At 51.2% G+C, this 21,763-nt stretch overlaps 5 protein-coding genes across 5 annotated transcripts; 3 read left to right on the forward strand and 2 right to left on the reverse strand.

Annotated features, from left to right (window-relative positions):
• Positions 1-3,951: 3,951 nt before the first annotated feature.
• Positions 3,952-4,533, forward strand: MIND_00532000 (uncharacterized protein; the record flags this gene model as incomplete). The annotated part of the gene is made up of 3 exons (XM_037362106.1): positions 3,952-4,193; positions 4,243-4,396; positions 4,441-4,533. The coding sequence occupies 3 exons, from the start codon at positions 3,952-3,954 to the stop codon at positions 4,531-4,533; spliced, it is 489 nt and encodes a 162-aa protein (XP_037222398.1).
• Positions 4,534-5,608: 1,075 nt separating this feature from the next.
• Positions 5,609-7,624, forward strand: MIND_00532100 (uncharacterized protein; the record flags this gene model as incomplete). Its single annotated transcript, XM_037362107.1, has 9 exons — positions 5,609-5,807; positions 5,864-5,907; positions 5,953-5,996; positions 6,046-6,112; positions 6,172-6,255; positions 6,313-6,428; positions 6,480-6,615; positions 7,474-7,503; positions 7,553-7,624. 9 exons carry the CDS (start codon positions 5,609-5,611, stop codon positions 7,622-7,624), a joined length of 792 nt encoding a protein of 263 aa, XP_037222399.1.
• A 3,644-nt stretch (positions 7,625-11,268) lies between these two features.
• Positions 11,269-12,833, reverse strand: MIND_00532200 (Ck1 ck1 ck1-d protein kinase; the record flags this gene model as incomplete). The annotated part of the gene is made up of 6 exons (XM_037362108.1): positions 11,269-11,362; positions 11,418-12,064; positions 12,113-12,387; positions 12,448-12,547; positions 12,608-12,685; positions 12,789-12,833. The coding sequence occupies 6 exons, from the start codon at positions 12,831-12,833 to the stop codon at positions 11,269-11,271; spliced, it is 1,239 nt and encodes a 412-aa protein (XP_037222400.1).
• A 561-nt stretch (positions 12,834-13,394) lies between these two features.
• Positions 13,395-16,444, forward strand: MIND_00532300 (Chitin synthase; the record flags this gene model as incomplete). Its single annotated transcript, XM_037362109.1, has 9 exons — positions 13,395-13,540; positions 13,591-13,845; positions 13,895-14,375; positions 14,425-14,944; positions 14,993-15,065; positions 15,112-15,797; positions 15,848-15,862; positions 15,912-16,320; positions 16,375-16,444. 9 exons carry the CDS (start codon positions 13,395-13,397, stop codon positions 16,442-16,444), a joined length of 2,655 nt encoding a protein of 884 aa, XP_037222401.1.
• Positions 16,445-19,420: 2,976 nt separating this feature from the next.
• On the reverse strand, positions 19,421-21,736 carry MIND_00532400 (Family S53 protease-like protein; the record flags this gene model as incomplete). Its single annotated transcript, XM_037362110.1, has 12 exons — positions 19,421-19,511; positions 19,567-19,762; positions 19,815-19,861; positions 19,918-20,023; positions 20,073-20,242; positions 20,295-20,542; positions 20,591-20,625; positions 20,652-20,748; positions 20,798-21,171; positions 21,228-21,269; positions 21,313-21,595; positions 21,734-21,736. 12 exons carry the CDS (start codon positions 21,734-21,736, stop codon positions 19,421-19,423), a joined length of 1,692 nt encoding a protein of 563 aa, XP_037222402.1.
• Positions 21,737-21,763: the final 27 nt, after the last annotated feature.

Genomic DNA, 21,763 nt, shown 5'->3' on the forward strand with positions numbered 1-21,763 from the left:
TAGCAGCGGTGCAAAGCTAGCCATGTCGCGTTATCTATGGGGCTGCGAATGCGCGGGCTTTTATCCACAGCTCAGAAAAGTGGCCTCCCACGGCGCTTGCCCCTTGTGACGTCGCCGTCCGGAGGCCCGGTTCGTTCAAACATCCCTGTAACGCCATTTAATGTGCAATAGAGCAGTCGGCAGATCGAGCACGAACTTGAACGGGAGATCGAGAGTACTCACAGCCGTGATTCAAAAATGTTTAGGTGGGAAATGTTAGTGGGAATATATAAAATTTGCAATTAATTTTTTATTGTGTAAAAAACTTTGAGTTTTTCTGCCCAAAAAATGTTGACTTGGCTGGGGCAACAGGATTTTTAGGACCAAAATATTTAATGTTTTGCAATGAGTTTTTGGGCCAAGAAAAACTTTATATATTCCCACTAACGTTTCCCACCTAAACATTTTTGAATGGCGGCTGTGAGTAAAGTTCTTCTGTGGACCGTGACACCGTTGGGGCACCGCCACGATAGGTCAGCACGTGGCCGTGACTCAACAACGTTGAACGGACAAAACTTCGAAACGACTCAAGCTCAATATCTTGCTCTGCGTCGACTTGAAAGACCTCGCATCATCCCATGGCCTACTATCCAGTGGTAGACGGACTGGCCATTGAACACGGCAACAGTACCACGACTTTCGGCACAAAACCCACAATACTTACTTCTTGAGTACTTCCAAGCCAAGTCGCTGTCCTCAACGCAACACACCCGCCAACTCACGCTCGATGCGCCTTCAATAACCGGACCGAACCCGTTCGGATGAACGCACGGCTGCAAGTTCCTCGACGCGTTCGCCATGCCGGCCCCTCCGCTCGTATGACAGCAGTCGGTACGAACGAATATACCAAGATGAACAACTGGATCGTCTTGACCTCGTGCGGAGCCGACGCGCCCGAGCCGCTGCCGATGAAGAGGTGTTCGCGTGCAGAACAGTTGAGCCCGTGTTTGTCGAGCACCCGCGCCCTACCAAGAGGTTAACATTCTATAGATAGAATACATATAAAATACGCAACCTCGACAGTCGCAGTTGTATATCCAATCTAGTACCACGATCGCGGAATACATTATGTCCTTGGTTTCGCGAATGTGCTCTATGCATATATGGGGGAGCAGCGGTCGGATAAGGAAGCGGAGTCCAGCGATGAGGGTGGCCACGGCCAGGACTGTGTACTGGAGAATGTCGGTGTTGGTATCTGCTACGACTCACGAGATGGAGGAGCTTGGCCATGTTGGTGCGTCTCTTCATGCTTGATCGTTCTTTATACTGCTTCAAGTAAAATTAGACCGACTGAAGATCTCTGTCGCTTGCAGTTGGTTGTAGCCGGCTCGTGCACAGCATATGAACTCCGTACCGACCTTGGCAAAGAACGTAGGAATAGATCTAGTCCAAAAGGCGGGACCGCAACAAGTTAGTGTGTGCGTGAACCTTCGGCTTTATCTAATTCTATAAAAGCGAATCATAATCATATTTCGAGCCCGACGATGGCAATACATACATACACTTCGGGTGGGCGGAATGACGTTTCCAGACCCTTCATAGGGCGTGTGACCTTCAAGTTGTCCCCCTCGAGCTCCCACAATCAGACCAAGCCAAGTCCAGATCAAAAAACAATCCCGACGTCGACGCTGTGGAAATTTCTCACATTCCCGAGAACTTCTGGATGGGAGAATATAGGGAGTCTCTTCATGCTAAAAACAGCCTTATGGGTCAAGTTAGATTGGATGGACACGTGGGAAGAAAGACGACCCCAGAACAGAAATGCGTCGCCGCCGCCGTCGCGGGGGGTGCGGGCCAACGCAACTACCTCAGGCCGTCAGCATTCGTCTCCACAACAAGCCATGGCAGCTCTCTTCTCCGCCCGCTTCAACGTCCGAATCGTACATCAGCTACTGTCGCCCGTTGTGGTGCCTTTGGGATCAGATGCGGGTCCTAACAGAGGTTTTGTCCAAGTTAATTGTCCCAAATTTAATATTCCCTAGATCTACCTAGATATAGGTAGATCTAGCTTGATCAGGCAATCAGCCTGATAGGTTACTTACATTAGACGGAAAGGTCTAATCAGACTCTGACCAGCAACTGATCAGGACCATCAGCCTGACGGACCTGATAAGGCTAGACGGCCTTATTGGGCCTGACCAGGTTGGGCCAAATAAATATTTAAAATATTATCCTCTTTCCAACGGCCCACCTAGCCTCTTGTGGTACCATTGGACTGTGACTTATGAGTGACCCAAGTATTGTCACTTCGAGGAATTGAACAGGCAATTCCAGAAGGCAAAGTCCCAGGCCATCCGGCTGAGCCAAGCATGCATATAACTTGAGAAAGTTCAATCCGACTATATGCCATCTCGCAACTTTTTTTCCTCAACATCTAGAGGTATGATTCTTTTTATTATGAGGAGTACTACTGCTAGCTTATGTATTGCACCCAAAATTATAGTATTTGTGCATGTTCTCATGATACAATTAATTCTGCATTTTTTATTACTTTAGTATAATTACATAACTTGAGTAATATCAGGAATAGCACTATAGTGTGCAGAAATAATATACACCCCCCTCACTGTCCAATATCTTATGCATATATATGACTTGAAATATATTATACTTTTCTAGCAGGATCAGGCCTATCAAGCTGCTGCTGCTGGATCAGGCTCTGGTCAGTTGCAAATCAGGCTGCAGATCATGCACTGATCTGAGCCTGACTGGTCTTGACCCTGCCTAACATACCTGATATACTACTGATCAGACACTGATCAGGCCCAATCCAGTAGTCAGGCCTGATCAAGAAAAAATTAAATTTGTGACATTACATAAGAACTTGGGACATTCTGCGAAGAGCATCGAGCACGAATTGCCAAGCGGGTATCGAGCACGAGCACGAGTTGCCAAGCAGGTAGATCGTTCAGGCATGGATATTATATTCCATGCCGGCGATCATTTTTGTACGTATGTGCCTGGCTGGAATAGAAGGATTATCTTCCTCGGTTCCGTTGGATTTACTTGAATCCATTTCTCATGTTGGTCCTCAGGCCTCAGCGCTTTAAGATCTTGCATCCAAATGTGGGCTCGGACCAGCCCAACGAGCCATCAAGTTGGACACAATGGAAGATTCAGAGCCATGTCATATTTCCGCCAATGCATCATGCTATAGATAGAGAGAAGGAGGAGAAAGAAACAACTTATCGGGACTGCTGCCGCTGATCTACGCAACTACATACAAGTTGATACAACAAACCATGGCCCGGCAGCTCTCTTCTTTTTCCCCTCGTACTAGTGGATCAAGTATAAGCTGAAGTAATGATGCGCATCCGAGTCGCGGTCACGTCTTCGCACCAACTGATAGTTTACTTGCGAAGGTCGGCATCAGCTCTAGCAACTCACACACAGTTGGCGACATGTCACTCATGCTGATTCAATTCCTCCAGGTTGCCTGTTCCACAGCCAGGTTGAATAGCCCATGTGGGAATTCCGAATGGGCAACGTCAAACTCATCGTCCGAGTCCTTCGTCATCAGACAGCTTGCAATTGATTGAAGGCTCCTTTCTGCGCCGAGAGCTCATCTACTTGACCAACACCCACGAAGAGCATTGAGCACGGGCGGGCAGATCGCTGTGGGACTGGATATCTTCAATGCCGGCGAGCTGCCAAGGGCACCTCAATCATCTAAATGTTCATCTTTCTGCGCACATTGGCATCGCTACACGGGCGGCAAATGCCCCGGCAATTAGAACTTGGAAGTCCCAATTTGGGAGCCCTTTCGGCGTGAGAAGAATTGGGGGGAGGAAGGCTGTGCGGCGGGATAGCCGTATGCTATGTATGCCCAGCGAGAATCGTCAACTGAACCAATCTAATCTAATTTTATCCAGAGGAATATAAGGCCGTTTGAGCATGAAGAGATGTACCATCATGGCCCAGCTCCTCCATCTCGCAGCAGAGACCAACAGCAGCGTTCTCCAATATACACTCCTCGCCCTGGCCGCCCTCGTCGCAGCTCTCCGTCTCCTCATTCGTCCATTACTCCCCCACATCTGCATGGACGATCTCGAACGCGTTATTCGTGACACCAAGGACATCTTCGACAAAGCGCAGGAAGAGCATTTATTGCACCATCGCGCTACGAGGCTGGATATCCAGCTGCGGCTGTCGAGGTATCATATTCCGCTTGACAGCGTTATCAGCAATTCTGACATTCGCCAGAGCGCAGAAAGAGGAGTCGCACCTTCGCTCTCGAGTCCTCCACGAACATGGACTTAATTGCTCAACGCGTGAATACCTGTTCATATTCAGCAATCTCGCGTGTCAGCTCCGCAGGTGTAGACGAGAGGTCAAGACCATCCAGTTATTTATCTTGGTGCGCCGTTTCCGTCGACAAGTTCCTTGTTAACATGCCTCCAGAAACAAGTGGAAGACGCGAAACGCGGGCTCCATTGTGAACGCGTCGAGGAGCTTGCGGCCGTACTTTCATCGGAAAGGTTTCGGTCTGGTTGACATTAGGTTTAGGGGAATCGATTGTATCGCAATTTCAGGAATATTGGATAGTGCGATTTGCTTTCATGGCCTGAGGTTGTTTCAATGTTGATTCCACTGATGGACGACAAGGTAATGATACAGACAGCCAATAAGCTATCTGACGCGGCAGTTGAGTAGCAGTCCCAAGCCAATACGAGGGCACGTACAATATGTGGTCAAAGAGAACACGGGCCATGCGCGCGTTACCCTCCCGAGGCTTTTCTCTGCCCACCAGCGCCTCAAGGAGCGCTTGCTGTTCGTAACGCCCTTGGACTTGCAGTCATCGCAGAACCAGCTTCCGTCGGGGGTCGTGGTCATACCAATACAGGCCAGATGGCACTAAGAGAAAGAAAATCAACGCGGGCGAAGAGAAAAGAGCACCAGCACACACCCATTCCCATCGACAGTTCCGTCCGTCACACGCAATCATCTCTCTAAAGCTCTGGCGCTAGTAGACCTTGCCGTCGTCCCCGTCTGTCCCGTCGGGCGGCGCGTTGTTGTCGGGCGGTAGCGGTTGGTGGGAAATGGCCCGTGGCCTTTCGAGAGTTTGTGGATGTGGTAGATTCCAGTCCTGTACCGGAGCGGTCCCATTTCCATTCATCTGAGCATAGGAGCTGCTGTTCCCATTCTGGTAAGAGGCGAAAGAAGGATGGCCCGCAGTGGGACATTGAAGTCGCCGCGACGTGATCCACTGCCATTGACCTCAGGTCGCGCGGCTAATCTGCGTAGTACTTGGCTGGCTGATTACTTCCAATCCGGTTGGCGCTGGGCGCGACCACTTTCCGGCTCCATTGGGTGCGCGTGAAGCTGGAATGCGGCCGTTTGGTGGGAGATGGGAAGTGACACAAGCAAGAGACTCTCACGCCTAGGCTGTTGGTGATAGGACAGAAAACAATAGTGATGCATTGATGCCGCTTGTTCAAGTTCCACTCAACCAACAAGCCCGAGAGAAGTAGAACAAAAGTTATGGACACACTTTTGCGAGCCCCTCCCCGTGCTCGTCGGCGCCTGGCCTTTGTGACACAGTGACTCAGTTGGGATTCAGACGAACTGCATGGACGCTCTCAAGTCAGGCCCCTGCTTTGGCAGTGTTGTTACGAGCCTCGATGCTTGCGCGATTATTCAACAGGCTGTTGAACGGCGTGTGCCTCGCATCCTTCAGCGCCCTACCAAAAGACAGCTAAAGTCCTGGCTCAAGAGCGGGGCAATATTCGTTTTCTCTCCCGGCGAGAGTGGTATCAAGCGTTGGACTGGTATGCCATTGCTTACTTGCCATTTCTTACCACTCAAATTTAACCATGTCCTGTAGACGGCTTGGCATGGTCAGGCTCACGCGCTGTTGGCAACTTTCTGGTCTCTCTTGTTAGTAAACGATATCCAACATTGAACATGCTGTAGGTCTACCATGAACTCGAGGGCTATGACTCGAACAATCAAGGCCGGTATGTTGTGTTAGAAATAATCCGTTCCTTTGTCCATCTATACATACAGGCAGGCCGTTGGTAATGACGATCAATCCCCCAAGGAAAACTTGAAACTTGGTGGCCTCATTAAGAAGGTTTTTCGCTTCTATATTGCGATTCACAATTGTGGTCAACTTACCCAACGTGTACATAGGTCTTTGCAATAAATGTTGAAGAAGTGGAGTACCGAGTAGTCTCATACTACACTGTTTCAGACCGTCTGGGAGGGCCCTTGAGCGTTGAGTGTGTTTATTACCTTTGATTCTCAACTGAACTTGCATTGTCGTTTCTCCAGACACCTTACTATTCTACTATGAGCCATTCACTGGTTGACTCTATGGAGTTCCGTCTCTTTGACTTTGCACAGTTGCGTGCTAAGATAGCACTCGAAAACGGCAAACCCTCCCTCCGGCAAGCGTCCACGTCTCTTGCTTGCACATGGGCAATGACACAATTTTCTAGATCCAATTCTGAACTATTTGGGGTAGAATCGGGGCTCGACCCTTGGCATGGTACCCTCTGCGGCAGTCCATATATGATAAATGGGCAAGCGGAGCCTGCTGAGCCGGCGCCTCCGAGTCGGGGTACACAAGATCCAGTGCCAAGAACAGGGGATGTCAGCCTGAAGAACGACTGTCCTTTCGCTCACTTGAGGAAAAAGACATTTAAGAGGACCACTCATTCCGGTAACTGTTGTTGTATGCGCCGATGTTGTTGCCCTCCAGAAGAAGAAATAAATTCGGCCTTGTAATAGTCAGATACATACTTACATACTTACGACATAGATCATCCAATGTTCCTACTCAATACATAGAACACATAGGTCATCAACCAATTCCGTTATCTCCTCGACGCGTTCACACTGAATCACAGGGAGGAGAGTGGACGTGGGCACCGCCACAACGGATCAGCACGTGGCACTGTCGCAACGGTTGGACAAAACTTCCAACTTCAATGGATTCCAAGCCCGATATCTTGCTCTGCGTCAACTTGAAAGACCTCCCATCATCCCATGGCCTACTATCCAGTGGTAGACTGACTGACCATTGACTCGGCACACCATAGCATTAACAGACACGACAACAGGAACGACTTTCAGAACGAAACCCACAATACTGAGTGCTTAAGTACTTCCAAGCCAAGTCGCCATCCTCGGGGCCGCAACACAATGCAAAGCATCCCTTCGACTCATAGTCGATCTGCCTCACTAGCTGACCCGAAGCTTCTCTGACGACAGCACGGCCGCAAGTTCCTCGACGCGTTCGCAGTGAAGCCCGCGTCTCTCGTCCTCGACACTTCTCTAGACGAATCTTGGTTCAAGTAAAACTAATTAATGTGAAGGGCATACCAAGAGGCACAGCTGGATTGCCTTGGCCTCTCGTCGACCGTGACATCTGCGCAGTTGGCGCGCAAGGTCGCTGAATATGAAGAGGTATTCGCGCGCTGAACAGTTCAGACCGTGGTCCTGGAGCACCCGCGAGCGAAGGTACGACTGCTCCTTTTGTGTTCTGAACAGCGTCATAAATTTCCGACAGGAACTTGCGAAAAGCATCATACCTCGACAGCTGCCGTTGTATATCCAATCTCATAACGCGATCGCGGAATAGATGCTCCTCTTGGGCTTTGTCAAAGATGTCTTTTGTCTCGCGAATAACGTGTTCGATGCAGAAATGGGGGAGCAATGGTCGAATGAGGAAGCGGATTACATCTACAGGTGACAACTGCAACAATGATTAGGAGTGGGTATTCCCGATGTTAACAACCTCGTCTCCGTACGACACCTCAACTAGCAATGCTTCCACCGCTACTGGAACCTACCTAGGGCAGGTCAAGTCAACGGAATTGACGAAAGAATCCAGAAACATGCTGTCGAGATGTATGAATTGAACGTAAGATGACTAAGCATCCTAGCTCTCTTGTCTCGCCAATGCTCCCCTTTCTACCTCCAGAACTCCAGCTAGAAATATGCTTTCAGCTTGATTTAACTGACCTGATCTCACTGCAGATGGTGCGCGTGCATTCATTGCCAAGTAGAAACCTGACCCGACCTCTCTCCAGACATGCCACTCATTGCGGCAGCAAGGGAAGGCAAAATCACTCTGGTTGCATTTGCTCCGCGAAGCCCTGCTCGAGCTCCCAGGATATGTTCCTCCAGTGCTCTCTACTTACGTTGACTTCGACACCGCAAAGCTCCAGGCTCTGGTGTACCGGTTAACCAACCTCTCAAGACAGCGCCGCGCCAACAAAATACTTGCGCGGCAAGTTTGGCGGAAATCTCTTCCTCAACACATCTCTTGGGTCGGGCTGGCTTCTTCGAGATGGCTAATTGTCGCTTCGTCGGACAGGAATGTCAGTAAATTGTCCTGTTGGGATTTGACACTCGCCTTTGGTGGTAAATCACACGAGGCTGTGGCCGAAATCTACCTCCCCGCCCAGGTCAAGACGGCAAGGCTGGAGGCTCGGGGCTCGCAAATCATTATCGCGCTTGGGCTGATGAACCCGTATGTCACTATGTGGATATGCTTGCGTGCTTCTTGTTCTGACGTTTTGCGGAGGTCAAGGGCTGTATATGTGCTCTCCTTACAAAATCAAACAGATGGTGTTTTCTTTGCCAAACGATGTGTCGTCCCCAACTCGTCTCACGTCCTCATGCTCGCTGGGGATTTTGTCGGTTGTGCAATCCGAGGAGGAATGAATGTGCCCCATGTGATAAATTGGAGGACCGAAACAGTCATACCAGTCCAGCCGCCGCCCGGCGGGCTGGATATAGTCGGTCGTCGCGTAAGTTTCGCTCAAAATACTTATGCACCAGCTTGGTTGACGAAAACGCAGAGTGTTCCTCATCTCATGTTGCGCTGGAATGATGCCCTCGTTATTATTCGTGCCGATGCTATCGAACTTTATGCCATGGAGGGGGATTGCTTTCGCTTCTTCCGATCTTTAACCCCGCCAATGATATCTGAAGTTGTCGAAGCCTCGTCGTTGGACCCAACAAGCCTCACTCTGGTCATACTTACTTCAGAAGACCTGCAGAAGCTTGTCATACCGGGCTCCGTCTGGCTGGGCTCACGCAACAGTACGAGTGAATCGCCTTTTTCCGAGTCGACAGTGCTCTACACCCTTCCGCCAACTTATGGTACCCCTCCAAGGGGCTATCATCTCCAGATGAGTCAGACTCGAAAAAATGTCCTCTGGCTTTCGGCGCCTGCAAATAGACCTCCGTCATTGGCGATACTACCTTTGCAAACTGAGAAGCCAGCTTATGATCTACAGTCACGTGAGGGATTCTGCTCATGGATAGATGACCATCGCGACGCCCCTGCGCTATGGGCACTTGCCTCGATCGACTATGATGACCTCCTTGGTCTCACGGTGGTCGGAAATTATTTCGGCGAGCTTGGTGTATATGATCATGCTGGGAATTACGCGCACTTGGGCATGGGCAACTCGGATCCAGCGCCAGCCGAAGTCATGCGACGGATGTTGACGGTATTTATCTCAGTACCAGACGTTACCAAAGCCAATGATTTCAGGTCCCAATTCCCCTTCGACTCCCCGTACCGGTAAGGGATTGTCCCTTGCAACTGAGGGAAAGCGGATCGCTTGCGCAACTTGCGCTCTTTTCCCCCGCTCGCTGGGGTCAGGACGGCCTTCCCCTCGGCTCAAACCTATGGAGTCCGGTCCAGTTCACACCAGACGCGAGCCGCAATGCGGGTTCGCGGAACCGGGGCCGGCGCGAGTGTTTTCTCAACTTTTTCACCTGGGAAGGACTCCCCTACGACGAGGGGTGGATCCTGGCGGAAGCGTTCGGGTTTCCCGGCCAGGTCCTGCCGCAGGCATACATCGACGACCCGGCAGGCTACGAGGACCTGCTGCTGCTACGACTCTCCCCCAGGTCCGACGGAGCGCCGGTGTCTGACCCCAGCCAACACTTCGCGGCTCACAATGGGCGCTACATCCTCGCAAGCCGCAACGCCGCGTGGTCATGGAGGTACATCGCCGTCCCGCTCGACATGGATATCCTTCCCGGTTTCCACCCGCGTCAGCTGATTTATCACGACCCCGAGCCATGCACACGTCAGACCGCTTGGACGCAGCGGTCCAACTTTATTGCGGGGTTCCGCGCAGACCAGGCTAATAATCGCAGACGATGGGTTCATCTGGACGACGCGGAGAACCTTTTCGTTGGCTGCGAAGATTTGCGGTACTAGTAGCAACCGTCTTTCGGTCAACTAATCGGCGATATCTGTGAAGAGCTGAAAGGGTAATTTTTCATTACCATTGACGACTATGACATGACATCTATGCCATGGCCAACAGACTGGGACGCTCACACAACAAGGTACAATTCACATTCGATTCGATTGGGCAAAAACAGTACAAACAAGAGCGTACACTGAGCGTATGTGTCGAGTCAACTCCGAAAGTGTTTTGTTGGTGCCCCACGTCTATTATATAGTCTTCAACATCGTCGCGTCGTGCCCCGTCTACCAACCGCCGCCCTCCCGAAGCCCTCTCCAGCCATGCAGGCGGAGGACAACCAATGCGAGGATTCGGGAAAAAAGAACCAGGTCGAGTGGGGGGAGAGGTCATGTCATGAGGTGGAGTGGGGAAAGGAGCAAAGAGTGTGTGTAGGTACCGTAGCTAAAGCAAAGATAAACCGAGGAGAAACGTCACGGAATAAGGAAAAAGAAGCAGAAAGGAGGATTCGTGGATGGGGAGATGGGGATCTGGGAAATTAGAAAAGACACGGTCGCGCTACTAGTGGGATCATATTTGGATGGAGACGAGGCAAGGAATCAGGGCAGCTAGAGCACCCCTCCCCGAGGGTCGGGGTGGCTACAAGCTTGAAGAAAAAAGCGTCCGTGTGGATATATACATATGGCGCCTGGCGGGAATGGAGTTGGAGTGTAGTGTTGCCGGAGAAGCCATATATCGCGCTGCAGAGCAGGGCCTCGAGGGCTAGGTAGACAGCAATAATATGGCATGTTGATGTTTCCAAACCGCACGAACCAGAGCCAAAGCGACGACCGACATTGGAGTTTGGTCATGTTTGCGTCGGAGGGATAGAACGCTTCCCTTGTCGCTTCGCTCACTACATTCATCTCCTCCTCCTCCTCCCGCTCCCGACGTCTACACCGGGCCAGCGCCTGACTGAGCACAACAACCAATTCGCTTCCACTCACTACTGCTCAGCCACACTCGGGGCGTACCCGTACACCCACTCCGGAGACGATCATGACGAAATCATCTACCAGAGCTCGGCTTCACGGCCACGCGTTCCACGTTGCTGGCCGACGGCACCAGGCGTGCCTTGTTGAGCCTGACGAGTGTGAGAACGAAGCCTACGCAATATATCAACCAAACCAAGGTCGAAACAATGGACAAGTGAATACTCACATTCTGTCACTAGCACGGTGGTCTTCGTCTTCTTGTACAACCTTGCGACGGCCAGCTGTTGCCGACTTGTTCTGGCCAGAGCTACCGTCATCCTGGGCTCCACGTTGAACACTCCAATCGAAGACGTAGTCGTACTGGTAGCCTTCACGAACGAAAAGGTCACGGAAGAGCTTGCGCAGGTAGGAGTAGTCGGGCTTGTCGTCGAAACGAAGAGCACGAGTGTAGTTGAGGAAAATACCGAACTCGTTGGGGAAACCACGGCACAGAAGGTCCGTGGGAGTGGTCATCTTCTTCTCCATGATGCGGTCGTACTTCTGCTTCTTTGTTGCAGCTTTGAGACCCTGCCAGGGTAACGCCCCACGCAGGAAGTACATGAGGACATAGGCAAGAGATTCAAGGTCATCGCGGCGAGCCTGTTCCACTCCAAGATGGGTGTTGATGGAGGTATAACGGGCGGTACCAGTCAAGTTCTTGTTCTCGCGGTAGGGGATGTGAAGGTGGGTCTTTGGGTCACGGAACTTCTTCGCCAAACCAAAGTCGATGACATTGACCTGGTTGCCGCGCTTGCCGATACCCATGAGGAAGTTGTCCGGCTTGATATCGCGATGGATGAAGTTGCGAGAGTGAATATATTCAATTCGCGAGATCTGACAGGCCGGTGTCATTAAAAAACAACATGTTGATGCGTGACTCACCAGTTGGTCTGCGAGAAGCAGGACGGTCTTGAGGCTGAATTTGCGGTTGCAAAAGTTGAAAAGGTCCTCGAGAGAGGGACCTAGGAGGTCCAAAACCATGGCGTTGTAGTCGCACTCTGTACCGAACCATCGAACGAACGGTACACCGACACCACCTGCCAGGGTTTTGTAGACCTTGGACTCATACTCGAGCTGAGGGTGCTTTGCTTTGACTGACTCGAGCTTAATGGCGACCTCTTCACCGGAAATAATGTTGATTCCGAGATAAATATCACCTAGAGGGGTTCGCATGTCGAGTCAGTCCTCGAAAACGGCAAAAGCAGCCAAAGACGCACCAAAAGATCCTGAACCGATCTTTTTACCAAGTCTGTACTTGCCGCCAACTCGCAAGTCTAGTCTGTGTGAGGAACTGTCGGCCATTGAAGAAGTTTGAGCCTGTAAAGGGGAGAGACGAAATGGTCAGTGACGGTGGTGGAGGGGAGAGAAGAGTACGACAGAAGGATCCATGACGATGGCCTGCGGATAAAAGGGCTGTGAGGTAGACGCTGCGGCAGTGCGGGAAGCAAAGACCAGCTGATGAAACAATGAGCGTTGTCGCCCGCTCTGAAACCCCTCGTCTTCGTCGTTGGAGAGGAACTCCGGTGGTCATCGGTGGACTATGTTTGAGTTGGCTGACCAACAACGCATGCTCCACGTTTTCAACGAGGATGCCACACGACATGACGAAAAAAGCGGGAAAATGCAAGGCGAAGGAGGTTGGGGATGAAGGGGACGACTTACAAGATTAGAGACGGGAGGAGAGAGGGAAGAATAGGGCGTTGACAAAGGGGATGGGAGAAGAGAGGAACAAGAGCTGTCACGAGTAGTCACGCAACAGAAATCGATCCACCAGTTTGCCTGTCTGCACAGACGCTTAGAATCGATAAACAACGCCGCCGAGTCCCGACCAACCCCAGAGTACTTCTAATCAGGTCCGAAGTGGCTCATCGTTTGACGTATTCTTTGCCTTTGTCCGAGCGAGACGGCAGTACTTTGTCATCCTCTTGTTGTGTTCTGTTCCGACGAGACATAATTGTATTCGATTTATAACTGTGTGGGACCTGTAGTGTAGCTTCTGAAAATCGTTCAGGTAGACGGCTTGGATTGGCCTTTGCATATGTGAGTTGGCTGTGTTTGTGATGATGCCTTGTTGCTGCCCCACCCTAATCAGGCAATTCCAATTTCTTGCCTCCTCCCCCCACTCTGCTGTCTTCGGGTTGACCCCGCCCCTCTTTAAATCGTCATGGCGTACCGTCAAAACCACGATCCTTATTACCAGCAGCAACCCGCTCAGCAGCCTTATTACGACGCTCCTCAACGGCAAAACTCCCAGCCGTATCAACAACAACCTCAGCAACAACACTATCAGCAGGACTCTTACAACTCCCAGTCCGTGCTCCTTTCTTTTTCAGCCTCGTTTCACTGACCAACAGCAACAGACAACAACAACAACAGGGCTACTACGATAACGGCCAGAACTACAATGCTGGTTCCGACTACGGTCACGACCAGAACTGGGACGGAAAGAGCTACAATGATAGCTATGCAGGCTCACAAGTCCACCTCAACCCCAGCATGAGCCAAGTTAATGTCCCAGCCATGCCCTATGCCTCCAACTACCCACCACAACAACGACCCGGAATGCCCTACGCGCCAAGCAATTCCGGTTACAGCGCAGTACACGAAAAGATGATGTGAATTGTCAACCTTTCGCTCTTGGCTTGTGCTCAAGGAATTTTCTAGGAAGCGACGTAGCGTTCGACAAGTCGAGCTCGTTCAGGGCAATCTTGTTCTTGACATGCCCGTGCCCTCCCACATTATTCCTGCCGGCAAAGCTAACATCGAGGAGTTCTCCAAGATGCGCTACACTGCTGCTACATGTGACCCTGACGACTTCATGCGCAACAAATATTCTCTCCGTCCATACCTGTTGGGCCGCCAAACAGAGCTTTTCATCGTTATGACCATGTATAACGAAGATGAGGTTCTATTCGTCAAAACGATGAACGCTGTCATCAAGAACGTCGCTCATCTGTGTAGTCGCACAAAGTCCAAGACCTGGGGCCCAGAAGGCTGGAAGAAGGTTGTTGTTTGTGTCGTATCTGATGGTCGGAGTAAAGTCAACAAACGGACCCTCCAAGTTCTGAGTCTCATGGGAGCCTACCAAGATGGCATTGCGAAAGATACCGTCGGTGGAAAAGATGTGACTGCCCACATCTTCGAGGTTGTTTCATTTCCGTATCTCCGCATCATCATTCTAAAAATTGCCTCAGTACACATCAAGTGTTGTCGCAACTGCCTCCGGTGAGGTTTCCCAAGGATCGTGCCCGGTGCAGATCCTTTTCTGCCTCAAGGAGCAGAACAAGAAGAAACTCAACAGTCATCGTTGGTTCTTCAACGCTTTCGGTCCCCTTCTCAAGCCCAACGTCTGTATTCTTCTGGATGTTGGCACGAAACCAACCGGTACCTCAATCTACGAGCTATGGAAATGCTTTGACAAGCACCCTGGAGTTGGTGGTGCTTGTGGCGAGATTTGCGTCGACACTGGTCGTGGTTGCTCACTTCTCTTAACCTCCCCTCTGGCTGCGTCCCAGAACTTCGAGTACAAGATGTCCAACATCTTGGACAAGCCGCTGGAGAGTGTGTTTGGCTACATCTCCGTGTTGCCTGGCGCGTTCAGTGCCTACCGATATAAGGCGCTCCAGAACGGGCCCAATGGAAAGGGTCCTCTCGCCTCCTACTTCAAGGGTGAGACAATGCACTCTGGTGGACCGGGCGGCGCTGGATTATTCGGTAAGCAACGTTTTCTTCATTTTTTTCCGATCTAATCGACTGGTTCAGAACGCAACATGTATCTTGCCGAAGATCGTATCCTTTGCTTTGAAATTGTAACAAAGAAGAACGAAGCCTGGACGTGAGCGAGTTTATTTCAAACACCAACACGCACTAATATTTTGTAGTCTCAAATATGTCAAGAGCGCTAAAGCCTCTACCGATGTACCCACCACCGTTCCTGAGTTTATTTCTCAACGTCGGCGATGGCTTAATGGTTCCCTCTTCGCTTCCATCCACGCTACCGTCTTCTGGTTCCGTATCTGGTCATCTGGCCAAGGTTTCTTCCGTAAAATTGCCCTCCAACTCGAATTCATCTACAACGCCATTCAACTGATATTTACCTGGACATCCATCGCCAACTTCTACCTCGCTTTCTTCTTCCTTGTCTCTTCTGCTACCTCAAACAAGGAAACTGACGCCTTCAACTTCCTCAGCGTTGGCGCCGGTAAAGACGTGTTTGAAGTGTTCCTGAAGCTGTACATCGCCCTGCTGTTCGTCGTCACCGTCTGCTCCCTGGGTAACCGACCACAAGGAAGCAAATGGATCTATGTCACTGCCATCTTCCTTTTCGGGCTTTGCAACGTCATCACAATATGGTGCGCAGCCTTCACGGTGTACCTGTCCGTCTCCAAGGTCACTCTTCAGCAATGGGAACATATTGGCACCCTTCTCCAGACGAATGCAACGCTGCGTGACATTGTTATCTCGCTTCTGGCGACATATGGCTTGTACTTCATCAGCTCGTTCATGCACTTTGAACCCTGGCACATGTTCACGAGCTTCATCCAGTACATGTTCTTCCTTCCTTCTTGTGAGTGGTGTCAATGTTGGTAACCAATCAAATACTGACTAATCGTCCAGACGTCAACATTCTCAGTATGCCGTTTATCTAGCCAAGTCTTTGTTGCTGACGGCCTGTTTTTAGTGATGTATGCCATGTGCAACTTGCACGATGTTACCTGGGGTACCAAGGGCGACAACGGCGCTGCTAAGGATCTCGGTGGTGCCAAGAAGGTCAAGGGTGAGGATGGGAAAGAGATGATGGAGGTCGAGGTCATCACATCGAAGGAGGACGTCGACCAATTATGGAACGCATCACGCAACTCGCTCAGAGTGCCTCCTCCGCAAGAAAAGGAGCACCGTGACGCTGCGACCAAGCAAGCCGACCATGACCGTAATAGTCGGACCAACGTCGTGCTGGCTTGGGTCGGGACAAACATGCTTATGATTGTCGCGTTCACGTCAGCAGCGTTCACCAACTTCGTCGCCAGCTACATCAAAGCCAGCGGCGACTCGACGTTCAACCCATACCTCCAGTTCCTGTTCTTTGCCTTGTGAGTTCTTCAAGGACGTGTCTCGTTTCTTCTTGATCCTCATTTCTTTTTCAGAGCTGGTCTATCGGCAGTCCGCTTTGCAGGATCCTTCTTGTACCTCATCTTCCGACTATGCGGCTTCTGAGGAGGTTGCTTCTACCTTCCCGCGCGCTAATCTTGGAACCTTATTTATACGTCATGAGTTTTTTATATCTGCTTTTTTCGTCTACACCCGCTTTTTGATTTGGTGCATGCCGCATACGGATAGGACGGAGGGTAATGAACGATGTTTCGAGATACAGTTCGAAGTGTAGCTATGTGTACGAGCATATTGGCATACCCCCCTTTGGAAGTAATATCGGCCGATGAAGATCCCATCTAATCTGGTGGTCAGTCACTTCGAATTCGCGAATTCAGCATTGGCGACCCCAGCTCGAAGGGGCCTCCGGCGCTCGTAATTCATCATGCAGGACTGGAACGATTTTTTGGCCCGCGATTCAGATGCTGATATTCTGGGAATGGTCTTGCCATTGATCGTGGTAGAAATTTCCTTACCGGCCCGACTCCACCCGAGTGTCTCGATCGAGGTTTATAAACATGACTCTTCCGCGGTACTGCCACTGCAATCTTTCTTCTGAACCACCACCTGCCACACCGTTCATTCGTGCTGCTCACTGTCCCAACTTTCCAGCACGACGCTTTCGCAGCGATCTAGACGACCAACTGCGCTGTCAACTTACGCTTTCTGCTTGGGACTGTAAATGCGACTTTTTCACGTCATCGTATGTGGTCCTTCTGACGCCCTTTCTCAGACTCAGTCTTCCCAAGCTCTGTTTACGAGCGCCAGCTGCAGTCCTTTGCACGTCACGCATTCGCAGCGATTTGACATGGGCGACTGCTATTTGGGGTTTGCGAGTGGAGTGGCATGCTATTCTTCTTCTGAACGGTGCATGGGCCACCTGCTACTCTCAACTCTCCTCGTCTAGTTCGTTCACGCTGACTTTATGACGCTGTTCTCCCTGGGGGTGCGTGACCCACTTAGTTTTGACTTAATCCCACTTTGGTAATGCTGCAAGCTGGGAAAGGCGTTGTTTTCGATCCACCATCACGTTGCAACGCACCATACGACTGTCGATTTAGAAAGGTACCCGTTATTTCATGTCCTGCATCCTCTTTCTGATGTTTTATACCAGCCTTAGAATACGATGTAGCGTTAAGTACACTGAGGATCAACTCCACCCCAGTGCGGTCCCGATTGTCCCCGTGCCTTCGTATGCCCAAAATGAGCGAAATACCAGTCGGGGACCGCTGGATCGTTGCGCGGAGGCACAATTTTAAAGAGGGGAGCAACCTCGCAACACCTCGATCCTCCCTCGACTGGTCGCTCAACGCCGATCGTGATGACGCATTTGGCTCTGCGGAGACGCGCTCCAGTTGGGTAATGCCGCGAGTGGGTAGTGTTCTACGTGATCTGCAACTTGTAGTACTTGCTAGTATACAAATCTACGAGAGGCCATAATGTGATGTCAAGTACTTTTTTTTTCGGAACATCTGTGGGTCACTTTGGTGACACCTCCGGACCCACCGGGCACCACATCTCAACTTTGACTTTGATGCGGACGTCCTACTACGGCCCGTTGTGTCTGTAGCCCATCTCGAAGGCATTGGGAACTGGGACATGTGGTTTGGCGGGGCTTCGGCCACAACTCTGGAGTCTGAAGTAGCCGATTTCAGGCCGATTGTCCACCCTCCACTCCCAACGGCCAATCTTTTTGCTGTTTATATTTTCCCATTGCTAATCGTAGCAGCAGATTTCTGGCCTCCTACCTCGAATCTGAATCTTATTGGCGATCGTGAACTTGAAGAAGATCTGCTACTTCCGCGGTACTGCCACTGCTCTCTCTCTTTCTTCTTGACCACCACCACCTGCCTACGGTCAGTTGGGCTCGAGCGCTTTTCGCTCACTTTCTGCCAGTTGTGTGAATTGCGACTAGTAAACACCGCTTCGTTGTGGTTTGCATTATGCCTTCGACCGAGCCTTGGAAGTGGCCTGTTTCTCCGTCTTCTGGATCTTCTGGCTTCACCACCACTGTCGACTTGAATGCGGACGTTGACCTCTTGTACTTCAAGTCCGCCTCTTACTTAGACCGGGCAAGCATCCCACTCCGTTCAGGGTGATTGAGTTTCCTATGACTCGATTTTTCCATCGCTAACTGTCGCAGCAGACACGTTCGCTCCTTCCGCGGTACTACCACAAGAATCTCTCTTTTTTCTTGACCGCTTGCGCATGATTCAGTCGACCGGGTCCTCCGATGTTGTGCCTTTCATTGGTTTTTTTTCGTCGTGTGGACTGCGGCGTCGTTCTACCCGACTAGTGGCATATACAACTCCAAAAGGCCGTTGCCTCAAGGTCAATCTCTCTCTCCGTTTCGTCGACCTTCTGACATCATCAAGGTGGATTCACGAGTGCTCTTCGAGAGCTGGTGACGAACGACACCCCCCAGTCGCAGTCCTTTGAGTAACGCCCTCCGCAGAGATCTGACATGGGTGATGACCGGTTGGGGTGTTGCGAGTTGCATGGCGTGCCACGTTTTTATGAGTCGTGCATGGGCCACTGGCGCTCTCAACTCGCCTCAGGCTTGGTTCCCCCACGCTGACGTTCATGACGCTGTCGGCCCTGCGGTGGAGTAACCCACTTTGGTAATGCCGCGATTAAAAAATTCGATTTCGAAGCTGGGAATCGAATGGTGTTTTAGCTCTAATCCTACACTTGTTCTGCCTGCCAGTGACTGTATACGAGTACAAATGTAATATACATAACGATACAACACAATACCTCGATAACGTCGCCTTGCTGCCGATATCGTTGTAATATATAGTAAATTGTGAAATAACATATTTTACATGGATAATGATGTCAAGATCAGAGATTGTGAGATACTAGATATCTTTGCGATGTTTTTGATATACACCCAAAGATAGTTTTGACACGGAGCGAATATATTTGTCTGTATCTGACAGGACTTGCTCTTGCCCGTATCAGTTGTTTTCCTTGCTAAATTGGGTGCACGAAGAGTTGTTCTACGTAACATGACTGTACAGCACTGCACTTCAGCCCCGCCTACGCAAGCCCCACCGCCTTCCTCAGTTTGGCGTAGTTCGGCACGCCCAGGCCGGTGACGGGGTCCCAGCCGGCGGTCGCGTTGAAGCCGCTGCAGGCGCACAAGTCAGTTCCCCAAACCGCGATGGACAAGAGGATTGACTGACTATGTCCCGCATCCGGGGTTGTTGCCCACCGAAACGTCTTCGAGTGCTGCCCGCCCGGCCGGACTGTAGAGGAGCGGGTTGAGGAAGCCCAGCGGGGGCCGGCCGGCCGTGATGAGCTCGTCATTCAGGAACGCGATGACGGAGGCGAAGACTGGGGTCGACGCTGAAGTGCCGTCGACAAGGTGCCACCTGGCGGCTGGAAACGGGGTTCATGCGTCGCGCAAGAATGCAGGGGACAAGAGACTGACCAACAAGAGTTGGGAAGTTGACACCCTGAGCAGAGACATCCGGGATACTTCAAAATCAAAAATGTTAATAAGTCAGTGGGAATTGTACATCTGGAGCACTGACCCTCGTCCATTCTTGTTGTACAGCCCCTCATAACCGTTGACGGTCGCAACATACGCGCCGACGTCCGCCTTCTGGTATGTTGGCGCTTTGAAGTAGTTCGAGAAACCTGCCCAGAGGTAAGAAAGCTCGATCAAGTTCGGCCAAAAATCACTCACCCCCGGACGAAAAGGACGTCGCGATCTGAGAAAAGTTCTTGGTGAAGTTTTCGAGGACAGTCTGCGACGAGCCGACTGATGTGACCCAGGGGCAGGATGAAGGGGCGGTCGGGACGAAGGCATCACAGTAACTTGCATAGCCACCAACACCTCCATCGCCAGAAGAGGTGCTAAAGAAACGATGTCACTGAAAGTACTGGGGCAATCGATAGGAAAAAATACACAACAGAGGTTCCTAAAGCCCCGAGTTGCAAGTAGGCGTTACAAAGTCCGTCAGCAACAGGGAAGGTCAGATCTTGTTCATCGAAGCCATAAGATGTCGAGAGCACGGTGGGACGGGCGTCGTCCGCAATCAGGGTATTCACTTGATCCAAAAATCCACCCAGTTCATCGTTGTACATGGGACCGACAGAAATGAAACGAACAGGAATTCCGTTGGCAACGCCGACTGAGTACTGGATATCGAGACTCTGTTGAGCCAGTGAGTGAGGAAAAGAACCACGAGCGACGGGACCTACTGCTTCAAGGCCAGCAAAATCACGAATCCTGGTTGCTCGCAGTCAGAATATGCTTAACAACAGAAAATAACTTGCTGAGTGTTGGAGCCTTTGTCGATCAGCTGCACATCGAACTTGGTGGACGACGGCATCTCAGGACGGAATTTAGCGAGGAAGTCCTGGTCACAGCTGCTCAGAAATTCGAGGCCGCAGAAAATGATGCGGCACCTTGAGATCGTTGTAGTTGGCAAATTGGTTGGCGAAGCCTGTTATTCCGAGCACGTTCTCCTTCTGCGTCGCCGGCCCTTTAGGAAGACTCATCTCCTCCACCAAGCACGAAACAGTTGTGAGGTCAGCGCAGCTAGGGTCCATCTCCCGTTTGCGCTTGATATCGTATGGCTCGATCTTGGGTGCGGCGAACGGGTTGGTGAAGCTGGTCGTGGGGTGGACATAGGCGACATGCCCGGAGAGGTCGGCGGGGAGCGAATACTGCAGCGTTCGGATGGTAGTTTCATTGCGGCTAGGATGCGTGAAGCTTGCGAATTCCGCATTTAGAATGGAGCTGGCCTGCGAAACGGGGACGGTGAACTGGAGGGTGTCGCCTGCGGGGGGAGATAGTCTTTGCGGTGATCTTGTTCGCATCCAGCCATGAGTTCACAGCAGAAAGTGCCTCCGTGGTAGGCTTTACGTATTTGACGACCTGTTTAACGCGTTAGTGGGCCCACAAATCTGTAAGGACCGACATGCCTCGTCCAATGTCAAATGTTTGCCATAACGCGCGCTTTTGGGATCGGAAACGGCATATAGTTCCTCCTCAAGACCGGCAATGTTGTTGGGCTTTAGCGCGATGCGGAGAGTGAGCTGCTTGGACGGCGGGGCAGGGCCAACTTTGACAAAGCCTCGAGCAGGTGTGTCACGTTGTTCATGGATAACATAGGCGGGCCGCTCTGCTGGGGTGGCAGCTGCTAGGGCGACAAAGGCCGCAAGGAGCGAGGCGGGCACGAGAACCATTGCGGTGGAGGGGGTCTGAAGACAAAGCCACTCTTAGTGCTGTTTGGTACTGCGTGACTTGGGGCGGCCCAACTCTACCCGTCAGAAGAGGTGTTTTGAGGTAAGTTCCGGCCAGAGGTACTGCAGTGTTGTAAAGCTGAAAGCGAAACGAACCATGAATCTTTGATGACCTCAATCGTCGCA

The sequence above is a fragment of the Mycena indigotica genome (assembly GCF_014461135.1).
Source record: "Mycena indigotica strain 171206Taipei chromosome Unknown Mind.scaff0004, whole genome shotgun sequence".
NCBI lineage: Eukaryota > Fungi > Basidiomycota > Agaricomycetes > Agaricales > Mycenaceae > Mycena > Mycena indigotica.